This window comes from Pelmatolapia mariae, linkage group LG16_19 (genome assembly GCF_036321145.2).
Source record: "Pelmatolapia mariae isolate MD_Pm_ZW linkage group LG16_19, Pm_UMD_F_2, whole genome shotgun sequence".
NCBI classification, from domain to species: domain Eukaryota; kingdom Metazoa; phylum Chordata; class Actinopteri; order Cichliformes; family Cichlidae; genus Pelmatolapia; species Pelmatolapia mariae.
Window position 1 is genome coordinate 22602701 of NC_086241.1, and position 26393 is coordinate 22629093.

Here is a 26393-nt window from a genome sequence, read left to right on the forward strand (position 1 = left end):
GAGTCTGTTATAGGACTGTTGCTATTTCAGCTGTGTCAACATGCAAGCAGCATTTTTTAAACATACTCCAGACAGACAACATCAAACTCACCTCTCAGTCCTGGCAGAGCAACTAATAAAAGCTGGTCTCAGTGCCAGCACACATCATGTAGTCATTCAGCTTCTTCTACATTCCTTCTTCATATCCAACTGGCAAATGCTATTTAAGGCACACAACTTCAGCTGCCTTAGACTGCCTGCCAGCAGTCGCTGCACATATGCAAGCCACTTTGCAACCCACCTCCTCCTTTTGATGTCATGTCTGACACCTGCGAGGTCCGCTGAGCTCAGTATGTTTGGATCTTGCATCAGCTGCTGTTCTATCTAACGACAGAGCCATGCCACCAAATATAAATGAAAGCAGATATTCACTCACTGCCCACTTGAAAAGGTACATTTTGCTATTACTGGGTTGGACCCCCTTTTGCTTTCATAACTACCTTAATTCTTCATAGAATAGATGTAACAGGGTGCTGGAAACAATTTTCCTTAGTGGTATGATAGCAGTAGATAGATGTGTCAGCCCCACAAGCAGCAGCTTGAACTGCATAGATCCATGCTTTTGGAATGACTCATCAGACCAGCCAACGTCTTCTTTGACCAATTTTGACGAGTTGGTGAAAATCCTTACTTTCCTATTTTTAGCTGACAGGAGTGATACCAGGTGTGGTCTGCAGCTGTAGCCCATCTGCTTAAAGATTTGATGTGTTTTGATACAGTGATGCTCTTCTGCATACTTGTAACGAGTGGTTATTTGACTTACTGTTACCTTCCAATCAGCTCAAAGCAGTCAGGGCGTTCTTCTCTTACTTCTGAAATGAAAACATTTTCAACCAAAGAACATGTCAGATATTTATTTCCTTTTAGAGCATTCATTGTAAACCCTAAGATGGTTGTGTGGGAAAATCCTAGTCGATCAGCAGTTCCTGGAATGGACCTATGGACCAGACCATCTGACACCAACAATCATGTCACGTTCAAAGTCACTGAAATCACTTTCCTTCCTGATGTTTGGTTTGAAATTCAGCAGGTCATCTTGACCATGTCTGTTTAGCTAAATGCACTGAATTGCTGCCATGTGATTGGCTGATACACATTTTCATTAACTGCAGCAGTTGAATAGGTGTACTTAACAATGTGGCTGATGAATATAAATAGCAATGTTCTTTTAACAAGATTCCTGCTGACTGAAATGTAATATTTGCTGCTAGGTTTATGCTTAGCAGTTGCCAACATGACATCGTAATTTGCAGACAGTGTGTAAATAATGTGCAGTTCCATGGTGGTAAATGGAAATTAAAATTTTAACGTAAATGTACTTCATGATTCTTCACACAGGAGTGGATTCTTCATTTTATAATAAAATATTTTATTTTTGTACTTGTTACACCTTATTAGTCCTTTACACAGCTGCACAGCATGATAACACTGTTAACATGGTGTCATCAGTATAAAAAGAAAATGTTGAAACACTGCAAACACACACAATTTACATCCTACAGGACAACTGCTATTTTAATGGCAGGACACTGTATGTGATGATTGGCTTGTTTGTCCAGGTAGTGGATGTTATAAATGGTGGTGATAAAAACTGTATGCAGACAAACAAAAAAAAAAAAAGCATACATATACAAATTGAAAATAAGTTGCAAAAGGCATGACAATATCATAAGAGTCCGTTCCACCAGTGTTGTTTTTTTCACTTGTGTAGAGCTCTAACAGAAGACCAAAGGACGGGATATGTGTTATGTAAACAAGAAGCTAGGTCATTATTTATATCCAACATTATATTATTGTGGCCCCCTATAACAGAATCAGCGGATAAACTGGATGACGATAAAAACTAACTGGGTTGTAGCTATTAGGGTCCTCTAAAAGGACCAAAAGGGTCAAGTCCAACAAATCCAGGGAGGAATGGATGGGAATGCCAAAGAAAGCACTGGGTTTAGTCTGTCAGAAGGTTTCAGATTAAAGAAGAGTATCGTGGCCAGATAGGCAGACAAAGGACAGATCACTTTTTTAAAGAATCGCTGGTAACCGTACAGCTTCTCTCAGCAGAAGACACAGCTTGAGGTCATCTTTCCAAAGAGCATATGTTGTTTATCAGTTCGCTCTTCCTAGTTTTTCCTGTTCTTCCAGTTTGCATTGCATTTGACATCTGAAAGCACACCATTTGGTCAAATCCCTGGGCCGCTTGCCTTGGAGCATTTTTCCACTGAAACGTGTTTTCACTTATTTCTGAGCTGTAGAAGGTTCATGCTCTCTGCCTTTCTTCCCTCACCAGCATTTTTTTCACTCTTGTCTGCCTTGTCATACATTATAAACAAACACCAAAGTTTGTCATTTATGAAGAGAAACAGAAACAGTCTAACACTTAACAACTTCGCAGCTTTTGGCCACCTTAAAGGAATAGTTTGATTTTGTCACATACATTGTTCCTGGAGTACGTTTAGAGGAAGATGAATACCTCTTCAATATCTGCACATCCAAACGTACAAAAACTGAATATAAGCAGAAACCTTATTGCCTGGCTCTGTCTGGAGCACCGCTAAAGGCAAATCCACATGTAAAGTTTTTCAAGTGGTGAAAACCCTCTTTTTATGTTTTTGTTCTTTGACGCACATAGAGAAGCATATTTTTGTACAGACAGCTATAAAGATGTAACAAATCTTCAATATTTATATAACACTATATGTAGAAAAGTACTTGCCCACCTATACATTACATCTGGACGACCTGCTCAGCCAATGAGACCTATGACATGAAGCTCTTGGTGCCCAGTTACGGTGCTGATGTTAACAACAGAGGAGGTTTGGAGTTTTTGTTATACCAATTTCAGTTGATTGTAGCGGGAAGAAATTTTATGAAGTGATTTGTTGTACGGTGGCATCATATCCTCAGAATCAGAGAACTCATTACAAAGACCCATTCTTTCACAAATGCTTGTGAAGGCAGACTGCGTGGCTATTATTCAGCTATTTCACCTGTCGCAATCGGACTGAAAACAAATGAATTCAAAGATTAATACTGTTCTCTATAGTTGTAGTTGTGGCCTTTTAGCTTTTTTTCAGGAATGACTGATCAAAATTCCACTGCCAGCTTTCTGGTTTCACTTTGACAAGCAAATTTCCCAAATAAAATGAATGAAACTCTACGTAAAAACACTGCTGATTTGCTCCTCTTGAGTTTATATGCTAAAGCCAGCCTGACAGACTCTGTTAGAAACTGAGAAGCGTACATCTGAAAATGCTGAACTATCCTTTTAATGTAGCGTAATATCCAAATATACATAATTGATTTCTTGGTGTTGCTTTTAAATTGTAAAAGTGAATCAATGCACATAGGGCTGTTCGATATAACGATATGTATCGGATGACGATATAAAAACGTCTATCGTTTCATTTTACGCTATCGTTTGTTTCGTGGTGTTGCAAAATAAACTGAAAAAAACATATTTTTTCATGGTTTTGATGGTCACTGTAGTGGCTATATTAATTTCTTAAAGTTCTCGCTTTCTCTTATATTTAATGTAACCACACTACGGAAGCGCCTGTTTTTATGCGTTGTCGTTAGCAACAACTATGGTAAAACCATCGCGTGTCAGCTTGTTTATTTTCCACATAAACCTTTCACAAGAAAGCTCAAGATCCTGTTGAGACTTTTCAAAATAAACTGAATCACGTGAAAGAGTATGCAAAGAATTTACGGATGAGAAGCAAAAAAGAGCCGTCAGGTGCTAAAAAGTAAAGACTTAGACTCAAACGTTAGAACAGGCTTTTCCCCGCAGCACGCCGTGTAATAAATACTCACAAAGAAAACGGCGGCCGTTACAACTTCTGTCTAAAAATGTATAGTTTCATGCATCGGTTAAAACACTCGACTCCAGTACACGACGCCCAGCTGGAAACACTTCACGCAAGTCGAGCTGCCCGAGATTCACAGAACTTACAGAAAATGTTACATTTTTGTGATTTATATCGTTATCGGACGATAGATGTCTTATATCGGGATATGAGATTTTGGTCATATCGCACAGCCCTAATTGCACACCTACGTTTCAAAGAGCATTTAATATTAAGATAGCACCATTTACTAAAAAAAAAGTTGCTTTCTCAGTATCTCTCTGAGAATCCCTACTGTAAAGAGAAAAGTCTTCCCTACCAGACATCAGTTTAGCTATATACATACAATACATACATATTCACATGTATTTATGTTCTTCCCTTTTAAGAATGGACAGGTAGGCATGATGAAAAGAGCCCATTATGCCACACTAAATAAAAATTCTACTTGGTGCAGTTCATCTGTCAAAATTTCAAGTAACAGGATGCGGTCCACTTTTCCTTGCAGGGAAATGTCCAATAAATAAGCAGCAGATGGATCCCGTGATGTCACAACAAGCTTACCCAGTCAAGAAAAGGCACTGAGGGCGGAGGAAGAAGCATCAGCACCTCTGCCCTCGCACAGGCAGAGACGGACGCAGACTTTTTGTGGAGATTGTAAGAGACTTATGCTGTGAGACAGTCCAGTTTAAACAGTGCAATCCAGGCTCTGAGAATTGTGGCAAAGAAAAGATGACAGTCTTGACGGGAGCTTGACGTTAAGAAACACAGGTGCGTTTCTGTGAAGGGTGAGAGGAGTGTCAGTATGAAAGTTATAAACAAAACAAAATATACAGTATGGTACACACTCAACACTATATAGTTACTGCATTTTGCCTTTGAATGTATTATCTCTAATGATTGAGCACATCCTCTTGATTCAGGAAAAATGAATTTATCATTAAGTTTTAGGAAATGCCTTATTTCTCTGTGATTCATATGCAATATGCTGTGAGTGCACTGGTGAGCCAGGCTTTAATAGTTTGAAATTGTTGGAAATATGTAAATTTGCTTTTTGGGGACAGATGAAAAGGCTGATATAGATCTGATTTCTCCATATAAAATATGAAGCTGGATCCAGCAGCCATTTAACTGCTCCTAGGCCAGTAATAGTGCGGTACACAACCACTCACAAAAAAAAGAAAACAGTCTGATGTTTTACATTTTGTTTTAGTCTGCACTAAATTAAAAAGAATATAAAAAGCATACATTAAAAAATGCTGAACAAGTTCTTGAAAATCATTTAAATCCTGAGTCATTTTAATTTCTTCCACATCTGCAGAGAGCCAGTAACCCATGGGTCATTGAAAATAGAAAAGCAAAATGGAAAAGTATGACGTCATTTATCATTATCTACTGCATGCTCAATTTTTTCCCATTTACAGTGCGGTTTACACCAACCTAGGCAATCTGCTCTGGTAATCTATCAATTCGTTGGGAGTATTAAACCCCCCTTCTCATTTACTTGACCTTTATCTTTATGTTTTGTTTCCCTGCTCTTATGTACAATATAGATAATAATCAGCTTCCTGAATTCTCTTTATCTGAATTTTCTTTACTGAAAAAGATAAATTGCATTGATATTGCATGAATACATTCAGAATTAACTTCTGGTGCTGTTCTTAAATGTATGAGAAGTTACATTTCTTTTCTTACTTGATCACCATTCTTAAGAACTATATCGAGGAGTATTGTTAAAAAAGAAAAGGCGTTTAGATTAAGGCAAAATACCTCATCGTTCACAGGACAGCTTCATATCTGTGTAGAGGAGCTCTCTCTCTGGGTATCCAGGACACTGTAGTACATGCAGAGGCATAGAAAAAGCATATATTAACCTTTACTTATGCAAGAAGTGAAACTCTTATTTTTATTTACTTATTTTATTTATTCTTAGTCTTGGGCTTGGATGGGCAGGATTACATGGGGGAGAGCACACACACTCCACACAGAAGTGCCTAGCTTGGGTTCAAATCCAGGACCCCCTTGCTGTGAGAAAACAGTGCTAATCACTGAGCCACCATCCTGTAACATTAGATAATATCATTAGATACTTCTGAGGTTGATAAGTTACTTTTTCCATTAAGCATGGACCTACAATTTCACTCAGCTTGGTTTGGAGGTGATCTATTGCCAGATATGGCTTAAAAACAATCAGTACCACAGGGAAACTGCTATCGCCAGGCAAGCTGGCAGTGGAATACATGTCTGCATCTTGTAATGGTTTCAACCTCACTGTATCAGTTCCAGGTCTGGCTGGTGACGATTTAGGAATGATAAATGTGTCCTGTCAGCCTCCTGTATCTCAAACTCGCTTCCCCTTCTCCTCACAGCCTGGTTTGTTTGGCCCGTTTCTTTATCTGATCATAGTCCAAAAAGAGGATAACAAGTGAGCCGCTTACGCTTGGTGCTGCCGTACGAAGTCTGCAAACTGCCGGTCCTTAGCATAGAGCTCAATGATGCGTATCCTGTCTTGGATTTCCTACAGAAAAACAGGATATATGTCCAGAAGGAACATTACATCACAGGCAGATAAACAGTAAACTCAACAGGCTGCAGCTTAGTAAAAACATGACATCACAAAAAAGCCACAAAGAATTTTAAGTCAACAAAAGGCAGATGGCGATAAAAACCTGATATTAATTAATTTGATCATAGACAGGTAAAACGTGTAATTAATATGTATTGCCCTTGGTGTGTAACTTCCCCAAATTTCCCAACTGCACTGCCCTCTTTTTTTGTTTTTTGGCCCAAACAGCAACAGCAATTTTCTCACAAAATTCGAGCCAAACAGTCTTCAGAGTGTTGTATAAACTTAAGCCTGGTGTTTTATGTGTACAGAGTAGACAGGGCAACTTGGGAATGACTTCTGCTTACTAATCCAAGAGTTAAAAGAAATAATGAGGTAAAGAAAAGACACCCTCTCTTCTAATTCAACCACTGGATTGTAGTTCTCTCACGAACCTCCCTAGTCAGTTCGCTGTTCTCATAGATGTGTCGTATCTCCTCGCTGCTGAAGTCAGTGGAGGCCTCAGCGCTGGCACTGCTGTACACGGGAGCTTCAGGGTAGCGGCGGTAGTAGTGACTGTAGCCTGTGGTCGCTTCACTCTCATACATGGGGTTGTACTTGGTCGCCCTCTCTAAAGATGGGAGACTCTCTGCTCGCCTGCAAAATGACACAAACAGTGAAGTCAGTCGCATGGTAGAGAAAGGGTGGGAAACAGAGTCACACATCCAGGAGGAAGAAGTCAGGATAAGAGCTCCGCGGCCATGAAAAATGTTATTGTACGTTTCATCAATAACTTGTGCCCATTAGAAAGTAGTACATGGGAATAAGAAGTTGTAGCACTTATTGATGAGTGCCTATGAGAAATGCAGTCTGTTGTTGACTCACTATAGCAGCCAAGCTTCATAGGGCTATTATGACACATAAGGCATGGATGAATTTGACAAATGTTGTTTAGCAGAAGCTTTAAATAATGACAAAAACAGATGTGGACCAGATATGAAAATATTGCATGCAATATGCTGCAGTTTTACAAAGGAGAAATGAACCTTGTCTACTCCTCGCTCGCTGAACTAGCACACTCTAATGAGGGTGTTCTGATTGCTCTGTATAGGATCCAGTGTGTGCCAAATTCAAGCGACTGCCTTGACATGTGATAGGGTAAAATGAATTCAATAATAAAGCCTCTCAAAATCAAAATATAATGGAATTAAAACTAATTTATCCATGCTTCATGCATAATAATAGCATTATAGAGTTCACCCAGTGTGGCCAGTAAACAGACTAGTTATCTTGAGGCCACGCATTATTAACACACACACACACACACACACACATTTTTATTCATCAGCTAGCAATGATTTACATCCTCCGTAACACTGTGGGTCTCAGTAATTAAGATGTTATTGTGGAATAGCCTTTATTTAGATACTTAGATAAGCCAGCCTGTTTGTGCCAGCAAGTCAGATTCCAGACTAGTAGAAAGCCTAATGTGTTATGTGTTTAAGGCTTTTTAGCAATAGATCAGCACCATATCTGATCAGTTAATTGGCTGAGGTCAGCACAGTCATTCTCCACAGACAGGTCCGGGATCCATGCCAGACAGATCTGTGTGTGTGTGTGTGTGTGTGTGTGTGTGTGTGTGTGTGTGTGTGTGTGTGTGTGTGTGTGTGTGTGTGTGTGTGTGTGTGTGTGTGTGTGTGTGTGTGTCTTTAAAAGACAGAGGAATTCAAGAAAGGAGCAAAGCAGGACACTCCAAACATCCAGGCAGCAGGAGACGATGGCTGTACCGCTGTAAGTTAAGAAGGATAAAGAGATGGTACAGTGGAAACTTTGACTGTGGAGACTGGCCTGGGATTTCTCAACTTAGTCTGTCCCCTCAAGAAAATAACCACGCTGATTGCATGGAAGAGGGTCGGTCATCAAACAGACTAAATTTAAGTATTTCTCTTCACTATCAAACAATAAAGTATGGTTTCTTTCCATTTAAGACTGACTGACAAAAGGATTTTGTGTTAATTTTCCTATTTTAATCAAATTTAATATCCATTTAAAGACTGAACCATGAAATAATTGTCAGAAAATTCCACATTTTCTTGAATAAATAAATAATGATTTGCATACATGATTTTTAATTGGTATCACACAAAACTCAGGTATCAAATACGATAGACCAGGCGTTAACATTTTCCACTGTTGCATGCACCATACACATTAAATACAGCTCCAAATCTTAACTGAAACTCTATTTAAACTGTTAAATGTGGCTTCAGTGGATGAATCTGTAAATGAAAAACTGAAGTTCTGTAAAATATGCATTATATTGATACTCAGGTGTGGAGTGCACTGAAAAGCTGGTTTCTCAGTCGTGAACATGCCCTTGAGCCTTTTGAATGGTTTGCCCACTGTAGAAATCTAAATCCAACAGCTTTACAGAGAGGCAGCGAGATTAAAAGCACAGTCATAATTACTAAAGTCAAACAACATTACAAATATCCTGTAAACTCTTAACTGCAACAGAAATCCCAAATTCTTTCATTATTAAACCATCCCCATGTGCTCTGTGGTGTTGAAATGACTCTTTGGGTACAAACAGCATTTGACGTGCACTCCTTACCGTATGGGGTCCTCTGACTCATCCTTGTCATACTGATCCCGTAACGTCCTGGCCAGGAAGAAGATGACACCAGAGGCCACCAGTAGGAAGCCAGCTACAGAGGCAATCGCTATGCCAACAACCAGCGGCTCGGACACGTACTCCTCGCAATGTTCTCCTCTGTACCACCAGTTCTCCCCGACGCGACACCTGCGGATGACGTTGGAAACTTTTCAAAACCGTGATAACATTTTTTTCCAGTGCTCAAAGAACGAAAAAGACGAGAAGCATTGGAAACAGCAGAAGATGAAAATGCTGCATCCCACATCATGATTCATACATACACATCATGCGTCATGTTGTAACGTCTCTTTCTTTCACTGAATAACAAAAATCTTTAAAAAGTCATCACTGACGACAACAAGTCATTAAATCATTAATACTTTTGGAACAACGACTCAACAATTCACACCACTCGCTTGGAGCACCACAATACTTTTGTTGGACGGTGTGAGGTAAACAACGATCCAACAGCATCTGGAGCTGCCTGTGTGTTTTACGATGTGGTAGTGGGTGTGAAACAAATGTTAAGCACTCATCTTGGAACAAAGGCCCATCCTTGTTTGTTCATAATCACTCAAGTTAAGCACACCACATACAAAATCGTGAACATAGCCACCGGACATATTTCTGTCACTGATGTTGGATTGTTTTTGGCACGTCATCTTGTGCACAACTTACACACCACATACAAATTTGCATGTTTGGATATAGATGCATATGCACAGATCTTTAGTCACACAAAACCTGTGATCATCAGGAATGTCTTGGAAAATATGTAAAAGCATCTAAGGTACTATAAAATTTAATAAAGGGTTTGGACCTTATCACATTAAACTGAAGTCTTGTATCCTGGAGCAGAGAAAATTAATCACCACGTTAATCTTAGCATTACTGTTTTCAAGTATGTACAGGGCAACAACAAAAAAATTATGTCTTCTGGTGTAGATAACTGAATATTAACTGCCAAAGTTTTGAGCCTTTGCAGATTTGTTAAAATCTAATACATTTTATTTTTAGGCACCTTTAAAAACCCTCAAGGATAAATTACATTAGTACAGCAAATTAAAAACATATACACAACAGTGATCAAAGTAACAATTGACTAAGACCATGTTACAATGAATGGTATGCATTTCTGAACAGATGGGTTTTGACACATGATTTAAAAATAGAAAGAGAATTTTTGGTGCCGAGATATGGTGGAAGTGCACACCAAAGTCATGGGGCAGGGCAACAAAAGGCTCTGAGTCACAAAGTCGTCAGATGAGCAGATGGAATAAACAAAAGAGAAGCTGAAGCGGAGTATGGGAGAGGGTAAGGTCAGAAAATAAATCTGGGCTGGTCTAATTATGTTTTGTACCCAACAAAGATATAAAACATAATCTTCATTTTATTTACTTATTTATAATTTGTAAGGCCAGCTAGATTTATGGGGAGAAAGAAAAAAACAGACATAAATCACTACCCAAGCAGACTAGCTTTAAATTTAGAAGACTCAGGCTTACTGCATGGACCCAGCTAGCACTTGAAAATCTGCTTATGTGATGGAGTTCTAGCCTCACAAATCTGCAAACTCAGACACACTTTCCAGCACACACTCTCAGATCACTTCCCCTAATCCCCGCCTGTCACCCACCTGCAGATGGCTCCCTGGCCAGGGATGACGTCGCATTTGCCGTCATTGAGACAAAAGTCAGTCTGCAGCTCACAGATGCTCTGACAGGGCAAGCCATCCACGCTGAAATACCCAGCATTGCAGACGCACTCTGCCTCCCCAGACCACTTGTTCACTTTACACTCAGCGTACTCGTTACACGCCTGGAACTTACAGGGATCAGCCTGGTCACCTGTAAAATAAAATAACCTTCTCAAATGTGCATGGTCAAGAGAACTCAGACTACAAATAAACTACAAATTGAAATAGCTAACAACAAACGGTCACGTACTAGTTGGCTTATGTAATCCAGCTGAACCCTGGAGTTAGTTACTATACCGGGATATGTCATTCTATTCACACTAATCGGTTGGTCAGAGTGAACAGTAGATAATGATATGTGTCAACATGACTGCAGTCCAAGGAAGCCTGATTATCTCATTCCAGCTTATCTGTTTGTGACGCTCAGCTCTGCCACAAGTCACAATAATTCAATTCAGTTCAATTCAATTCAATTTTATTTACATAGAGCTAATTTTAAACAGGAAGAAACCTTCAGCAGAAGCAAACTCAGCAAGGGGAAAAAAGGGGTTGGCAAGGTTTTGTAGGCTTTTGCGCATTGTACTATACTTTGCCTTAGAATACCTTAGAATACTTTGCAAAGCAATATTCTAAGGTGACAATGAAGTAAGTGTTTAAAATTTATGGAAATAAGCCAATTGCCTTCTTTTCATGAGTTTGTTATGCAATGCTAGCATGAAAGCATTTAAAAAGGCTAATTTAGATCCCCAAATACATGCAAGGAAGTAGCTAAAGATAGCTGGTGACAGGTGAGACTTTCTCATAGAACAGTGGTTCTTGGCAACAAAAACAGAAATAGTGATTTCTTTAAGAGACCTTTGACAGGGATCTCAAGAAGAAGTGCTGTCCTTATGACAGCACTGGTTGTCAGTGAGAACATACCTGATTCAACATCCAGTGAATACTTGTCAATGGCCAGGTTCATGGTCTGGTAGGCTGTGTTACAAAAGTCCTCCAAGATCAAGTAGACAGTTGTTGTGACGCCACGAGCCACAGGCTTCCCGAATTTCATCCGGCTGTTGACTACAATGCTCCCATTTCGGAAGTTCAAGATCTCCAGGTTTTCAAAGTGACTGAGGTTGGATTGTAGGTAGGGCACAAGCTAGGGAACAGTTGAAAAATGTGCAGTTTGATGTTACAAGCAAAAGGATTTTACACAGGATTGTGAATAATGAAAATAACAAATACTACAAGATGCAGGCATTTACCAGTTCAAGGAAGCGTTGCTCCAAAGCCTTGTACTCTGGGGAACTCTTGTTAAAGAGATCCTCTGAGAAGATCATGTTGGTCACCCTCAGACTAAAGAAAACCATCAGTGCTCGTCCAGGGTTTACAGGCATGGCAATACTAGCCTGGTCTGTGCCGTGGCCCACACCTATTGGGAATCCGGTGCTGCCCTCCTCTGTGTGGTTAATCAAACCATAACCATACTGAACCACATTATAACCATGGTCTCCAGTGGTGGTATCATCCAAGCCATCATCAGTAGTCTGGATCTAGGCGATAAGAAAGTAAAATGATTTGATTATCAGATGGAGACAGCATACATTTTTTGTTCAAAACAAATCTTGTTTGATTCTATTGCTTTACCTCCACCTCCACCAGTAAAGGCATGTCTGCGTCAGGCTCATCATCAAAATCAGGGTTTACATAAGAGATACGGGTAAAGGGTGACTCCCTCTCTGGAGACAGAGCAGTTGGTTGGGCAGGGCCCAGAGAATCTGTCACTGGTGGTTCAGGAACATCTTTGTTAACCAGTAAGATTTCATCATCTCTAAGATCTTCTCTAGAGATCTCTGGAGTTTCTGGAGGCTCTTCTACTACAACTGGAGCTTCAGACAGAGCCTCTTCCTTTCTTTCCTGATCCTGATTTTCTGCTGATTCTTCCAAGCCATTCTCTTCAAATTCAGGTTCCTCGTGGCTGGCCGACAGCACATTAATGGCTGCATTCTCAGGTTTTGGGGTGTTAGCCTCCTCATTAGCAGGTGGAATATCTGCAGGGTTAGACTCTTCTGATGTCCCCTCAATGGAGTTATCGCCAACGGGAAGAAGACTCATCTTCGTTGGCTCTGGCTGTGATGCTTCACTAGTTATTTCTACAGCATCTGGAATTGGTATTTGGGCAGGCAGACCCTTTTCTTCCTTGGTTTCAGTTATGACAGTAGAGATTTCAAGCTCCTCTATAATCTCAACAACATCATCTGGATTCTCCTCTTCCATAGGTACAGCTGTAGGTCCAAATATCTCTTCCTCAGCTCCAGATGTAACATCTGCATTTATGGTGATTTCTTCTGTTTTCACCTCTTCCTCTGAAGCAGTTTCCCCAAGGGAAATTTCCTCCTCTTCTGGAGTGATTGTAGATGGTTCAATTAGCCCCTCCAAAACATCTGGGACTGAACCAGAGGCTTCAATTTCTACTGGGGGTTCAGGCAGTGTGACGCTTCCTGGCAGCTCAGCTGGAAGATCTTCAGGTGGAGGAGGTTCTACAGAGGGAATCTGCACAGTATCCTCCAGCAACAAACCCTCCTTCTCAATCCCTAAAAAAACAAAGATAAGAAGAAACTCACTCTCTATTATAGAAGATATCTGACTTCAAGAACTAATGAAAAAGGTAGTCTTGTATAGCTGGAATGCTATGACGGAAAAATAAAGCATCATATGTAAAGTTGCCCAAATAACACTTACCGGCAGCTTCAGGTATACGGAAGGTCGGAACAAGAGCAGGAGATGCAACTTCACTCTCCTCTAGAACAATAACATTATTTTCTGTTGTTGCCACTGTGTTGGTTTCTGAAGATTCACTTTTGATGTCCTCTTCCAGGGTCAGGACCTCTGGCGGCTTATCAAGAGCAATGATCTGCATCACAAACAGGAGCTCTGATTGGCCAGTCACCAGAGGCAGAGATTTTTAATCTTATCCCCAAACACCCTTTTTACTTTGGTGACAGTGGGAAGGAAAAACTCCCTTTCAACAGGAAGACACCTAGATATATCATGAAAGTTAATTACAGTAAATGGCTGACTTAATGCAAAGCCAGACACATCAGGAGGATTATGTGTGAGCCATGGCAGAGAATGGAGTGATTGCTTAATGCCAACTTTAAGGACACTGCTGGTATGTTAGCCAAGCTTTGTTGTGAAATACTGCTTAATCATCTTTTATTAGAACCACATCTAATGTTGAGGTAAACACTGTGTGTGTAATTAAAGACTGAACAAAGTTAGTTGAGAGTTAGTTGATGGTGTTGCGGTGTTTAACACTGTTGCCTCACATCAAGAAAGTCCTGGGTTTGAATCCATTCTGGGGCTTTTCTATGTGGGTTTTCTCTGTGTCTGTGTGGGTTCTCTCCAGGTACTCTGGCTTAGGTTACATGGTGATTGTAAACCAACCTTAGGTGTGAGCGTGAAAGTAAGTGGTTGTCTGTCATTCTGTGTTAGCCCTGCAACAGATTGACGGCCTGTGCTGTGACAGGTAAGACAAGCTCAAGCCCTCTTGCAACTCTGAATTGAGTAACAGGAAGAAAGTGGATAGTTGGAGCTTTCAATATGTATTCTAATTAATGTGTCTTTGCATTGCATATACTTGTTAACCAAGAGGAAATGTTGGTCCCTGGTTAAATCGCGTTACTTTGGTGAAGTGTGTGATGATTGAAGACTGCACAGCTGAAAATTGAGCTACCCTACAATAATAATCGTACCATATATATATATATATATATATATATATATATATATATATATATATATATATATATATATGTATATATATATGTATATATATATATATATATATATATATATATATATATATATATACATATATATATATATATATGTATATATATATATATATATGTCTGTACATCCATGTGTCCTATCACCTCCTTATAGGTTGGCATATCTCAATGAAAATTTGCACAGACATAGTCACACATACAGCTATCATTAATATTTTTTTTGAAGAATTACATACAGTTTTTGTGAGTTTTTGAGTACGTGTGTGTGTGTGTACTCTTTCTATTAGCTGCTGCTAAACCACCCAAATCTTTCTGAATAACTGCGGAGTTTTTATTTCAAGATCTGTATCAATCTATATTTCAGGGAATTATATGTTCTTGTTCCTGTGCTTTCACATTAAGTCTTAGTTTTGCTCATGGACCTTGTGTTTTTGTAGTGCATTAAGCTAATTCCCTAATTCCTTTTTATAGTCAAAGAATTTCTACTATACTACTTTTGCTATTGTATCTATTTAGTTTGATGGCTTATCATAAGATTCATATTTCTCATAGCAACCAAATGAAATCTTTATTTAAACCGTTCCAACTTCAAATCGGGGTAGAAACTCTCCAACCTCATACCATGTGTCAAATTATCAGGCTATGCTGAAAACGTGACCAAAGCAAACCGAACTCTGATTATCATTAAAAGCACACTCAAACACAAGAGAGCACGAACAGAGACATACTTTAGATGGTATTGCTTGTCTAGATAAATTCTCATGTGCAGTCTCTGTTGACTCATGGCGCTGTGGCGCACTGCAGTCTCTGCCCAAGAATAGCAGTGGATTATTACAGCAAGAACCAAACTAATCCTCAAAGCTTCACTTCATCCTTGCTAGTGAGCTCATCCCCTACCTGCGCTGGTGTACTCTGGATAACATCTTAAGGCAGTTACGGGTCTTCACAACAGCAGTTATACCAAGGTGTCTTTTAACAAAAGCGATGTACAAATTCCAAGCAGCTGGATCGCCTGGAGAGAGATTGTTTTCATGATAGCTGTGGAGGTAACTTGTTACTCACCATGGCTCCGTCTTCAGTGTTGATAGAGTGAGGAATCTCAGACACTGTGGAACCACAGAAGAAACAAACATTAACAAAAACTGACATACAACACATAAACGTGCCAAATAGCCTAAATATTTCTGCCTGCTGGTGTATTCAAAATTCTGTTAACTGTTAGTGTTTCAGCACAGAGTGCCTGCTTTTTGACGGCGTCACCTCCAGGGGTAAATATCTACAAATCAGTGCTAAAATCTGGAATAAATATCAGCCACTGTGGTCCAAGGCTATTATTGCATCACCACCAAGGCTAAAAAAACAAAGCCAAAGCTGTGTCTTTAAGTCCCCAACCCACATGTGTCAGCCATATGAGAATGTTTAGCCATCATTTTAGATGTCACAGCCTATAACTAATATGGAAATGAGAGGGCATCCATCTTTAAAAGTGCTTGCCTTCGCAGTAAACTAATGACCTACAGTCTTTAAACACGAGGCTGAAGAAATCTCACAGTAGATTTCTTTAATTATATGTTAACATATAATTAAATGACCAAAGTAAAAGGTAGGTAGGATGTTGACTGCCTGAGTTTTTAGGTGGCTGCGGCTCAGGTAGTAGAGCAGGCCATCTACCAATTAGTAGGTTGGTTCATTAAGCCTCGGCTCCCACAATCCATGAGTCAAAGTATCGATGAGTGTGTGTGTGAATGTTAGATAAAAGCGCTTAGGTACATATTTAAAATAAATAAACAAATCATTTTATAAAGGTGTGTGTGATTGGGTGAATGGGACGTGGTCACAGGTGAGGCAACGTCTGTTTGGCTAAAGACAAAGATTTCTCCATTGCAGTGTCGCCAACATTTAGACATGTTGACTACTCAGTAGTAGTTACTGCAATATTACCATCTGCAACTTTGTTTTCACTTTGTGAGTCTGTTTGCATCTCTATGTTGAGATCATTTGGGGAAAATGAACAGCTCAAAACACTTACTGCAGCAGAAACTACCACAAAGTTGGCTGCACAGCTGGATCAACTCCTTTGCAAGACGGACTGTAGTTATATATGTACTCATGGATTGGAAAGAGACATTAAAGACAGACGCAAGGGATTCAAACAGCCTATTATTGAAATACGGTATGTATTGTTTGGTTTGGTTTGGTTTTTAATCAGACCTGACCTGTGATTCTGTATATGCAGTTTTTATATCCCACTGTAGTCTCACAGGACTGGCTTATAGTTTCAGTCGGACCAACCAAAGTTTGTGACCCAGTTTTGCGCTGTTGTCACATCTTGGCAAAGTCTACAGACAACATAAAGAATTGCAAAAGTACTCAAACAGTCTTTGAGATAGTTCTTGCCACACAAGGTGTCTCCAGGAGCATATCTTGCTCAGATAACACATTCACAGACTCACAAGGTTAAAATAATCCCCGCTTCAGTCTCTCAAAACTCAGACATCTGCATAAATATGTAGAATCTGTAGGCAAGGGACAGGATTTGGGGGGATACGTGAAGTAGTGTGAATGCTATTGATCAATATCTATGATAAACTTTAGAGGAAAGCAGGTAAACAGTCCACATGGAGAACAAAACAGCAATGACATTAATACAAACCCACTGATTAACAATGACTGTATGTATGTATTCCTGTATTCTGCTCTCTCTTATTGTATTTTCAGCACCATGGTGCACTGTGGGTAATGTTATTATCACGTATCGACACTTCAAAAAAAACATAGGGAATAAAATAAACCATATCTTTGCTTTGAATATGCCTGCTTCCAGTCTGACCATCTCTAAAGGAGAGCAATGCTAAGTAGGTGAAGTCATTTTTTAAGAGTTCACTGTGAGATCCAAAATATGTATGCCCAAAAAAAGAAAAGATTACAGTAAAGCCCAAAAATCTAAAGCTCAGATTTCAAACATCCTTTCTGCTGAGTTCTCCTTTGCTGACCATTTAATGACGAGGATTTAACTGACACACTGAATAAATACACAGTTCCTATAACTGATGACTGTTATTTGTCCATTAAAAATGGCCCAGTGGTGGGACTGAAACTTGTCTCTGTCCATTTGACAGAAAGAGAGTCAAATAAAAAACAGATGAGACTATTAAAAGCCTGGAATGTTTTCTCAAGTGGCGAACGGTGTGTTTTAATATCAGTGCAATGTCAACGGCGTCTCTATTTGTCATGACACATGTAGGTTTGCCCTGCGATGCACGCATCACCTTTTCCAGTGCATTCCCAGTGACTGCACTGCCATGCTGGCAAAATAAATCTCTGCAGTATAGTGGAAATATGAGCGTATCAGTTTAAGGAATATCTTTGGGAAGACTGGCAGTAATGCACATCATCTTACCACTCTCCAGCTTTTTGTCATCTAGGGCTTCAATGAAAATGTTGTTGTCCTCACTGATGGTGAGGACCACGGTGTGGTGCTCCTTGATCTCCCGATAGGAGTTCTCCACTTGGTTCGACTGTAGCGTCAGGTAGTTCAGTTGTTCAGCGGTCACTCCTGCTCCATTCACCACCACTGTGACGGCATAGTCCACCACCAAACCACCAAACCTGCTGACACAAGTATGCTGTTGTTATATTATATCCAGTTCATATAGTGATCCAGGTTAGGCCTAGGGAAAATTTTGATATAATTTTCCTATATTTTGGGTAACTGCACTCTCATATTGTACTTATGTTATGCTAATTATGATTTAATTCTTCACTATACATATATTACGTTATTGATAATCCCTACCTCTAATCTCTCTCCTTTAAAGCTCCCATTACTGCTCCACCACAGCAGCAAATGAGTAAGACGCCTTGTTTAAATATTTAATTTAAAATAAGCAGACAGGGTTTCTCATGCGTTTTCATGACCAGTATATTATTATCCCATTCAATAGTTTACATTTATCCTTTGCACACAATTACACTAAAAGTATTAGAGGGAAAGAGGAAGAAAATTGTTCAGGCATTAGCTTGATTTAATGATAAACCTTTAAAATAAATTGTAGAACGCTAACATATGACCGATGAATCGTGTGATTTATTCTTGCTTGGAACGCAGGAGTGTGACTGTATAGCGCTAAAGGAGCCGAGTCAGCAGAATGATCAATATCATCATAATAAACATGGAAACCTCACAAGAGATTCCAGAGCCTGGAAAAAGCCATCTATCAGGCTTCATTTGACTACTGGGAGCCCTCCATGCTGACCTAGTTTGTTGGGTTACTGGCAGACAGCTGAGCACGTGCCGACCCAAAGTCAGCCCCATTTAGAAGGAGATCCAGTTCACAAAAGGGCAGTCAGGCAGCGCCTTGTAATTTGGAGTTAGAAGTTGCATGCAAGGTTGATTACAGCAATAAATTCATTTCTTACTCACCTATTTAATGTATATCCATAATTTCACGAATAAATAATATTCAGAGTACAGTTACCAAAAAACTAATGACTGCTTATAACTATTATTATTATAACTATGTTTATTCAGGTATTGAATGTGAGCAAACATACAAGGTATATAAACTTTGATTTCATTGAACCTCAGCAACAAACTTTGTACCCTACAACATTTATCAGTTTGTTGTATTTACAATTTTCTACACAGATTCATACATTGAATAATAAATGAATACTTCAAACAGACAACATGTGTTGTTTTCTCTTGTTTTCCAGAGGTTGTGAGAGACACATTACTCTCAAATCTTACTGTTAAATATGAAGCCCTGACCAGTTAGCGTAGCTTAGCTGTAAACAGCAGGAAAGATTGTTTTTATACAACCCCTTTGCAAAAATGTTTTGGCGCTGCGTAAAAGGTAAATTAAAAACAGAATGCAATGATTTGCGGATTTTATAAACACAAATTCACCGCTGTGTAAACAATCTTTAAAATGCCTGTGAACTGAGATCATGTCCACGTATGGCTTCTTTTGTGGATGGCAGAGCTTTAATCTGCATTTGTGGATGGTGCTGAGGAAATGTTCTGGAAACGTTCCCGAGCTCTTGCATTAATTTCCATGAAAGAATCGTGGCTATGTTCATGCAGTGGCATTTAAGGGCCTGAAGATCAGGAGCTTCCAATACTGATTTTTGGCCTTGTCCCTTGTGCACTGCCAGTCTTTGTATCTTTTGGTGGTATTATTCCATCAAATTCAAAATTATTTAATATTTGTCATGAAATAGCCTCACTTTAAGTATTTGATATGTCTCCTGGGTTCTGCCATGACTTAAATATGGATTTATGAAATTTAGAAATGTTAGGGATTTGTGTCCCAACCCTTTACACAGCATCATAAATGTTGTGGAACTGGGTTTATATGTCCAACGATAAAATACCAGCACACCTAAAGCTCAATAATCAGTGCATAATAGCCAATGTGTTTAATCTGCACACAAAAAATGTCTAACAAAGTTGCATTTTATGAAAAGTTATATCAAAGCTTCTAGGCGCTGCTGGATTTAATGATTCCTGGAAGTTCCTCGCTCCAGTCAACGATCCAGCACAGCATATTGCAAACTAAATTCTTAAACTGTCATTTATCCCCTTCTGCTTTTGTTCAGCTCAAACAAACCAGATCAGTTTATCTTTCCAAATAGCCATTTCCCTCTGTTTCCAATTTTTGTTAAGCTAAACTAACATGGTGCTGGCTGAAGCATTTGTACCAGTCCCACATAAGCATGAGACCTCTCATCTAAATCTCCATAAGGGAACGTACAAGCATATTGTTTGACCCTGCATTCTGTTTGTTGTCCATTCACTTGCCTTTTGTAATTCCCTTATTTTTCTCCATTTCACCACACAAACAGGTTATTTTTGCCGATAACTCCACTCATTTCCATCCTTCCAGGTAAAGCTCAGATTATCGTCTCTATACAGGAGCACCTGCTCACTTGGTTCGACCCACCCTGATCCCACTTAACAGGTGAGTGACTGCGCTAAGTCCATTAACACAGGCAACTAGTGACACAGCTTAACACGTGCCCACGCTCACAGGTAAACACAGCGTGAGATGAAGCTGGGGCCACACACATACACAGCTCTAGTTAAGGTTGATAGGGATCTGTGGGCTTAAACACAACACAGGATGGGGAGAGCTATTCAAGGTCGAAGTACCAGAGTGACTACTGATGACTCACCCCTCTCCGTCATCTTGCGGTCTGTGTGAAACAAGCGAGATCTGTTAAACTTCTGCCGAGAGCTCAAATCGTGATACAAGTATTACAAAAAGGCCATTTGTTCTGACAGCCATAATCATTGGAGAGAAGCTGACCTGAAGTCAGTTACAGACACACTTTTAAATCCAGGAAGGCCCTCCAGAGCGTCCTCTATCTGCAAAGACAAAGTTGACCAGGCATCAGAGTGGAAACCGCAGTTAATTTGTTTCTTATTTCGAGTGGTTTACAATGAACTTGCTTGCCAAAATAAATCTCGTTTATTGTTCCAAAAGGACTCGTTTTGTTCAAAGTAGTTGAAAGGTCGTCCCCGGATTATTTTCCTTAAAAGACAAACTGCTCATAGAAAACAGCTTGTAGTGGTTTTCAAGGCCTTGCTTCACCACACTAACATAAAAAAAGAAATAGATATAGTCGTGTCGTCCTGCAGACTCACTGACCCAGTTTATTAAATCTTCCAGAGATGAAGAAGTATGCGTACAGGTCTCCAGGGTCTTTCGTCTGCTGACTTCTCCTCCACTTCCTCTTTCTTTACACTCATTTACCATCAGTCCCTATCCTACCCTCCACTCCACTTTTCTTCTTAATCTCTTCAAGGCACGCAAACTTGCTTGTATGCATGACGTTTCTTGCTATAGACTACGGTATGTCAAGGTGTGTGCAGATGTTAGCTGTCCAGGAAATCCCAGCAGAGAATAAAAGCAGCTCAGAAATCAAAAGAAAAAAAAATACTGAAAGCATTCATCAAATGCAAAACACATACACGTGTGCGCAAAGACACACACAAAAAAATGCACCAAATTGTCTGTTTAATGTTTTCATTTGCAAGGTTTTGTGCATCCGCTGCCAGGGAAAAGGCCTGTAGTCATGTTTACTGAATCTTCCGAGTACCTATAAAACCACCGGATACCTGTGCAGCGGCGTGCATGTGCGGAAGTTTATGTATTCCCAAGACATGAGTCATGAAGCTGGATTTTCAGCACATTGTTATTTCACCCTAACCAACTGTGTATCATAAAGTCAGTGTGTTTTGAGCCCTTGCCTAACAGTTTGAGTTTAACTACTGCTGTCATTAAAGTGCGAGTTATTAAAACTAACAATGCATCAATCACAGACCATAAACCAGTAGATATAGAGAGTCCAGGCCAGCGCCAAGACTCAGATGGGAGACATAAAGGGAAACAGACACGAGGAGCCAGAGCTAGAGGCAAACCTTTTCAGCGAGCTGTCTGCTGAGTGTTTGGTACTGGAGGCTGGCCGGATCAGCGAGGCTCTCGTTGTACATTTCTCCTGACAACAGGATGCTTAGCTCCACAACCTGCTCCAGCGGAGCAGGAGTAGGCGGTTGTACGGTTATATCATTGTAAAGCTGAGTATTGAGAAAGAGATAAAGACACACTTTAGTTAAGGGCAAATGATCAATCCCAGTCTGCAAGCAATCTGTGTTTACACTCACAGGACTCTCCTCTACTCCTGGTGAAATGGCAGGGGAATCCTCCTCCTTGTTTTCAGCTGTGTCTTCTAGGTGGTTAAGTTCATATGCAAAAGAAAAAGGGATTGTCGGTTTATTTGAGGTGGATGTCAGCTTAAACATTTGGCAAGTGCCACGATTAGTGATAGTTATATGGATTAGACTGTCCTTACCCTGACTTCTTGCTAAATCTAAGGGTCAGCTGGCCTAAAGCCAAGCTCACATACCGAGCACTTAGAAAGATGCACACTCCAAAATACAAAACTGCACACTAGACAAGGGCCAGACACAAAAACAGCAAATCTATATCAGGGTGGTTAAATAAAAGGGGGATTTTTGCTACAGATGCCAGTATAATCAGGTAAAACACTGACCTAGCTCAGGAGCTTCAAAGGATTCTGGTGTGTCTGGTGTTGGAGTGCTGTGAAACACAGGAGGATCATGTTAGCGACGCAGATACAACGTTACACAATTATGATATAATAAAAAGGCAATAAGCACAACTATTAATGGCTTATGCACACTGCATGTAGGGTCGGAAGAAGAAGTTAATGGAAGCAAATCCAGTTTCCCAGTGTCTGAAAATTATTAAAGGTTAGATTTTTGTCTATTAATTTAGTTTGTTAAAAAATTAAAAAAAAAAAAAAAAGAAAGTATAGCCAGAAAGGCAAAGACTGAGATCCAAGCAAGTCAGAAGCAGTCAAGCTATTTGTATGTTTTTATTTAAATTAGATAAACTGCTGCACCATTGGCTAACAGGACTCAGCCATATCGATATATAATCACTACACTATAAAATAAATTTAAAAAATTATTTCTTAGCTTCCTTTCAACTAATTTAATTACTTGTATATTTTGTATGCAGTGTTGTTACAGAAGTATTTATGGAATCTCGTCAAATGAAATGTACTGGATTTGCATAAATTTAGAGCATCTGAATAAATAAACCTTTGATTTTATATATTTCACATGAATTTGACTTTGTGTTTAATGGGGGTGAAAAAAATCATCTTTTAAGTGTGCTGTTCAAATGAGCTGTAAAAGATAATAATTACATTATTCTGAAAAAAAAACATGTGTTTCATGTGTTTACCAAATACCTTTAAACATTTGGTGAAATCGATGCTGTTTATACAACTGTGAATGTTACTGCAGACACATTGTTTGGCATTTCTGGGCACAATGTGGAACATGTGATATCCAAAGCATGTGAATGTTGCTAACATTTGATTGAGGACTAGGGGAGATGCATGTATTACGAGGCCCTAACTTTCAAAACCAAATTTTGTACCAACTCAAACTCACTAAGCAAGAAAAGGTAAACATGTTCCACGTTCAGTAATTTCAGGTTGATTTCTCAAAGCCTTCAGCAGATACTTCAACGATTTTTTAAAAAATTCCCAAGATAATCCTGACTCAGTTTTAGGACAGCTGGTTTAGTGGTTTCTGTTTAAAGTGTCAAAAAATTGTTTTTATGAACATGGTGAAACAAAATGTTTTTTTTAATAAAAATCTCATATTCTTTAAACATCAGACAGCAAAGATGTAGCTGAAGTAAGAAAAAATAAAATGATGGAAGACAGCTGACTTCAGGCCAAGCCATTTTACAGAACTCTGCAAAGACAAACTGGAGTTTCAGAGTCTGAGCATATGGGACCTGGTCAAACTTCATGTTTCCAGATGACATGAATAATAAAAAACGATGAGAATTATAACAGGTACGGTTGTATTTCAACAGCTTCTTTGCTTGGACCCCTGTTAATATTATCATTTAAACAGGGAACTCAAACAGACAGTGAGCATAAAGACACATACCTAAGTCTATGACACATAAATGGAAAAGAAAGAAAGAAGCCAAAACAAATAAATGTGAAAAATCATGTTTGATAAGTGATGAGTGGGAATATGAACAGGTAAGGTTGAAGAGCTTTGACAACCTTACCTGCACATATGTTGCCAGGACCTGGTGGGCTCACTACAGATAGTGGTAAAAATGACACATTTACAAAACACAGACTTAATAATGAGATCATGAACGCATCATTAAAAGGTCACTTTGGGGAAAACAAAGCAGAGAGTTTCTTTTACCTCTTCAAACCAGGCAGCGACATTCTCTGGAAGTGGAAAACATTTTCATGAGCCAGCTCCAGAGAAAATCATGTTTTGTACTAATCGCATATCATTTTATTGTTATTTAGTTACCTTTTTAGCCAGAGTCTGATGCTCCTCTGACTTACTAAAGTAGCTGCCAATATCCCGTGCAGAGACTATGCCCTCCTGACATCGACTCATCCAGCTTTGGTACTCTTCTTGCTCTGGGAGGCGGTCCCAGAAGATCTTAAATGCCTCCCATATGGTCTCCTGGCACACTGGTTAGACCAGAGAAAGACAGCACCCTCTTAAAAAATAAATCTGGAGAACTTTCTTTCATAGTAATGTTTTCCAAGTTATTTTTATTGGGGTGAAACTTGAACCCTAACTTAAATGTATGCTTGTTTGACAAGGAAACCACGACACACGTTCATTAGCTGAGAAATAAGATCATATTTTATGAGTTTGACTCATTTACAATCTTGATATCATTAGTTAGAGTTTCTGGGGATCCAAGCTAAATCATAAATCTATCCATTTCCATGTTGATGTCATGATATAACTCTCATGAGTCAGCCTACTGGGCGCTGATCCAAAATCAGTGCACAGACATATGCTCCAATCTTCTTGTCTAATTAACAGTGTCCACAAGGCTGCGGTGATCACTTCCAAATCCATATCTAACTTACATAACAAACCTGCCCATGCATACATATAAGAAAGAGCTAAATGTCTGTTTTTACTGTAACTTTTGGCTTTTTAGAAAAAATCTTTTTTTTTTTATTGTTTGTGTAATAGTTGTACTTTTTGTCAGCGTGAATTGCTAAGCTATTCCAAGCAAAGTACTTTAAAGCAGCATTACCTACTAATATGCAACTTGGCTGACAAATTGCATTGTGGGTAATTGGTAGGTAATATAAAAATATATAATGCAGTGCTAAAAAGCACACATCCTTTAAAAGCACACCAGAACTCGTCTGCAGGGCTGGTAAGACACAGTGTAGGTAACAACGGCTTCTTTTAATGGAGACCTGGTGTTGTGTAGATGCTACCAGTGTGTGTGGTGTAATGTTATTTCAGTAAACGGGCCCAATAAGTGGAGCAATCTGTTTCGATACAAATCTAATGAAGTCTAATTGAGTCTGATGGATCTTATTGCGTAAACACAGCAAAGGTTAACACTCTCGTCCACTGGAGAATTAAATCTTTTCACACTGTAGACACACAAAGAGGAAGATACAGAGGGGGCAATCTCACAAAATCAGTTTGTTTGGTTTTTTGGTGCCATTGTCACACCTTGGTGTTTGCACTTATCCAGCCTGACAGTGACAATGAAACTCAATTTTCAAATATTCAGTTTTAACACCGATTCACACTGGATCTTACCTCTGAGATGAAAGTAGCTCAGATGGTTTGCAATGACTTGCTCAGCGGTCTCTTGCGCGCACAGTTTGACTCCACTTGGAAAAAGGATGTTCCTTTTTCGTCGAGAGATAACCGCGTGGCTCTCACGCGATGGCTTCACCTCAGATATGTGAGTGATGCGTGGAAACACTGCAGGCTCCTGAGTATAAGGCAGATCAAGGTATCCCATAGAGGAACCTTCCATCATTGCATCTGGGGTGCACAACAACAACAAAGTTTAAAATATAGAGTTTGTGTGTGCATTTAGGTAAGTAGTGAACGCTTGATTTTTAAGTCAACTAATGCCACGTACCTGTCTTTAGGTCCAGAAATATGACCATTAAACCAAACACAGCAGGGTAGAAAACACATTTCCACGAGAGAATGCTCATGTTAAATCCGTGATTGTGCTTAAATCCGTGGCCTTGGGAAAGGATCAAGGAGATACGTGTTTCGTCTCAAGTCACGCAACAGCAGTAGGACAAACTGAGTACGAGTTTGCATATTTCAGAATTCTCCAAAGAAGACCCCAAAGAATAAGAGAAGCGCAATCACAAACCATTTGCTGACACAGTCACACTGTGGGCTCGCGCTTTCCTCTGTGCCCAGGGAGAGGTGTGTCCCATGGTGCTGAGAGGACAGCTCCTGGCTCAGGTAGAT

The 26393-nt window shown here is 39.5% G+C and overlaps 1 protein-coding gene across 3 annotated transcripts; it reads right to left on the bottom strand.

Annotated features, from left to right (window-relative positions):
* Positions 1-1384: 1384 nt before the first annotated feature.
* Positions 1385-26381, bottom strand: impg2a (interphotoreceptor matrix proteoglycan 2a). Of its 3 annotated transcripts, none has more exons than XM_063498010.1 (22): positions 26047-26381; positions 25716-25946; positions 24441-24607; positions 24327-24352; positions 24181-24213; positions 22613-22659; positions 22224-22288; positions 21981-22136; positions 20866-20924; positions 20732-20752; positions 17955-18163; positions 15617-15660; positions 13503-13674; positions 12408-13354; positions 12026-12313; positions 11700-11919; positions 10719-10929; positions 9041-9229; positions 6882-7083; positions 6320-6399; positions 5652-5715; positions 1385-4660 (listed from the first exon to the last, which is right to left on the bottom strand). In XM_063498010.1, exons 1-21 carry the CDS (start codon positions 26123-26125, stop codon positions 5673-5675), a joined length of 3489 nt encoding a protein of 1162 aa, XP_063354080.1. In that variant the 5' UTR covers positions 26126-26381; the 3' UTR covers positions 1385-4660; positions 5652-5672. The 3 variants fall into 3 exon arrangements, with proteins under 3 accessions (XP_063354080.1, XP_063354079.1, XP_063354082.1); XM_063498009.1 differs by having other exon boundaries at positions 17955-18166; XM_063498012.1 differs by lacking the exon at positions 24181-24213 and having other exon boundaries at positions 17955-18166.
* Positions 26382-26393: the final 12 nt, after the last annotated feature.

Excerpts from the sequence above, each read along its gene's own strand:
- impg2a (XM_063498009.1), bottom strand. The coding sequence starts at position 26,125 with ATGAGCATTCTCTCGTGGAAATGTGTTTTCTACCCTGCTGTGTTTGGT. Across the intron at positions 24,353-24,440 it reads ATCAGACTCTGGCTAAAAAG|AGAATGTCGCTGCCTGGTTT; the intron begins GTAACTAAATAA and ends TTCCACTTCCAG. Across the intron at positions 6,400-6,881 it reads ACAGCGAACTGACTAGGGAG|GAAATCCAAGACAGGATACG; the intron begins GTTCGTGAGAGA and ends GTTTTTCTGTAG.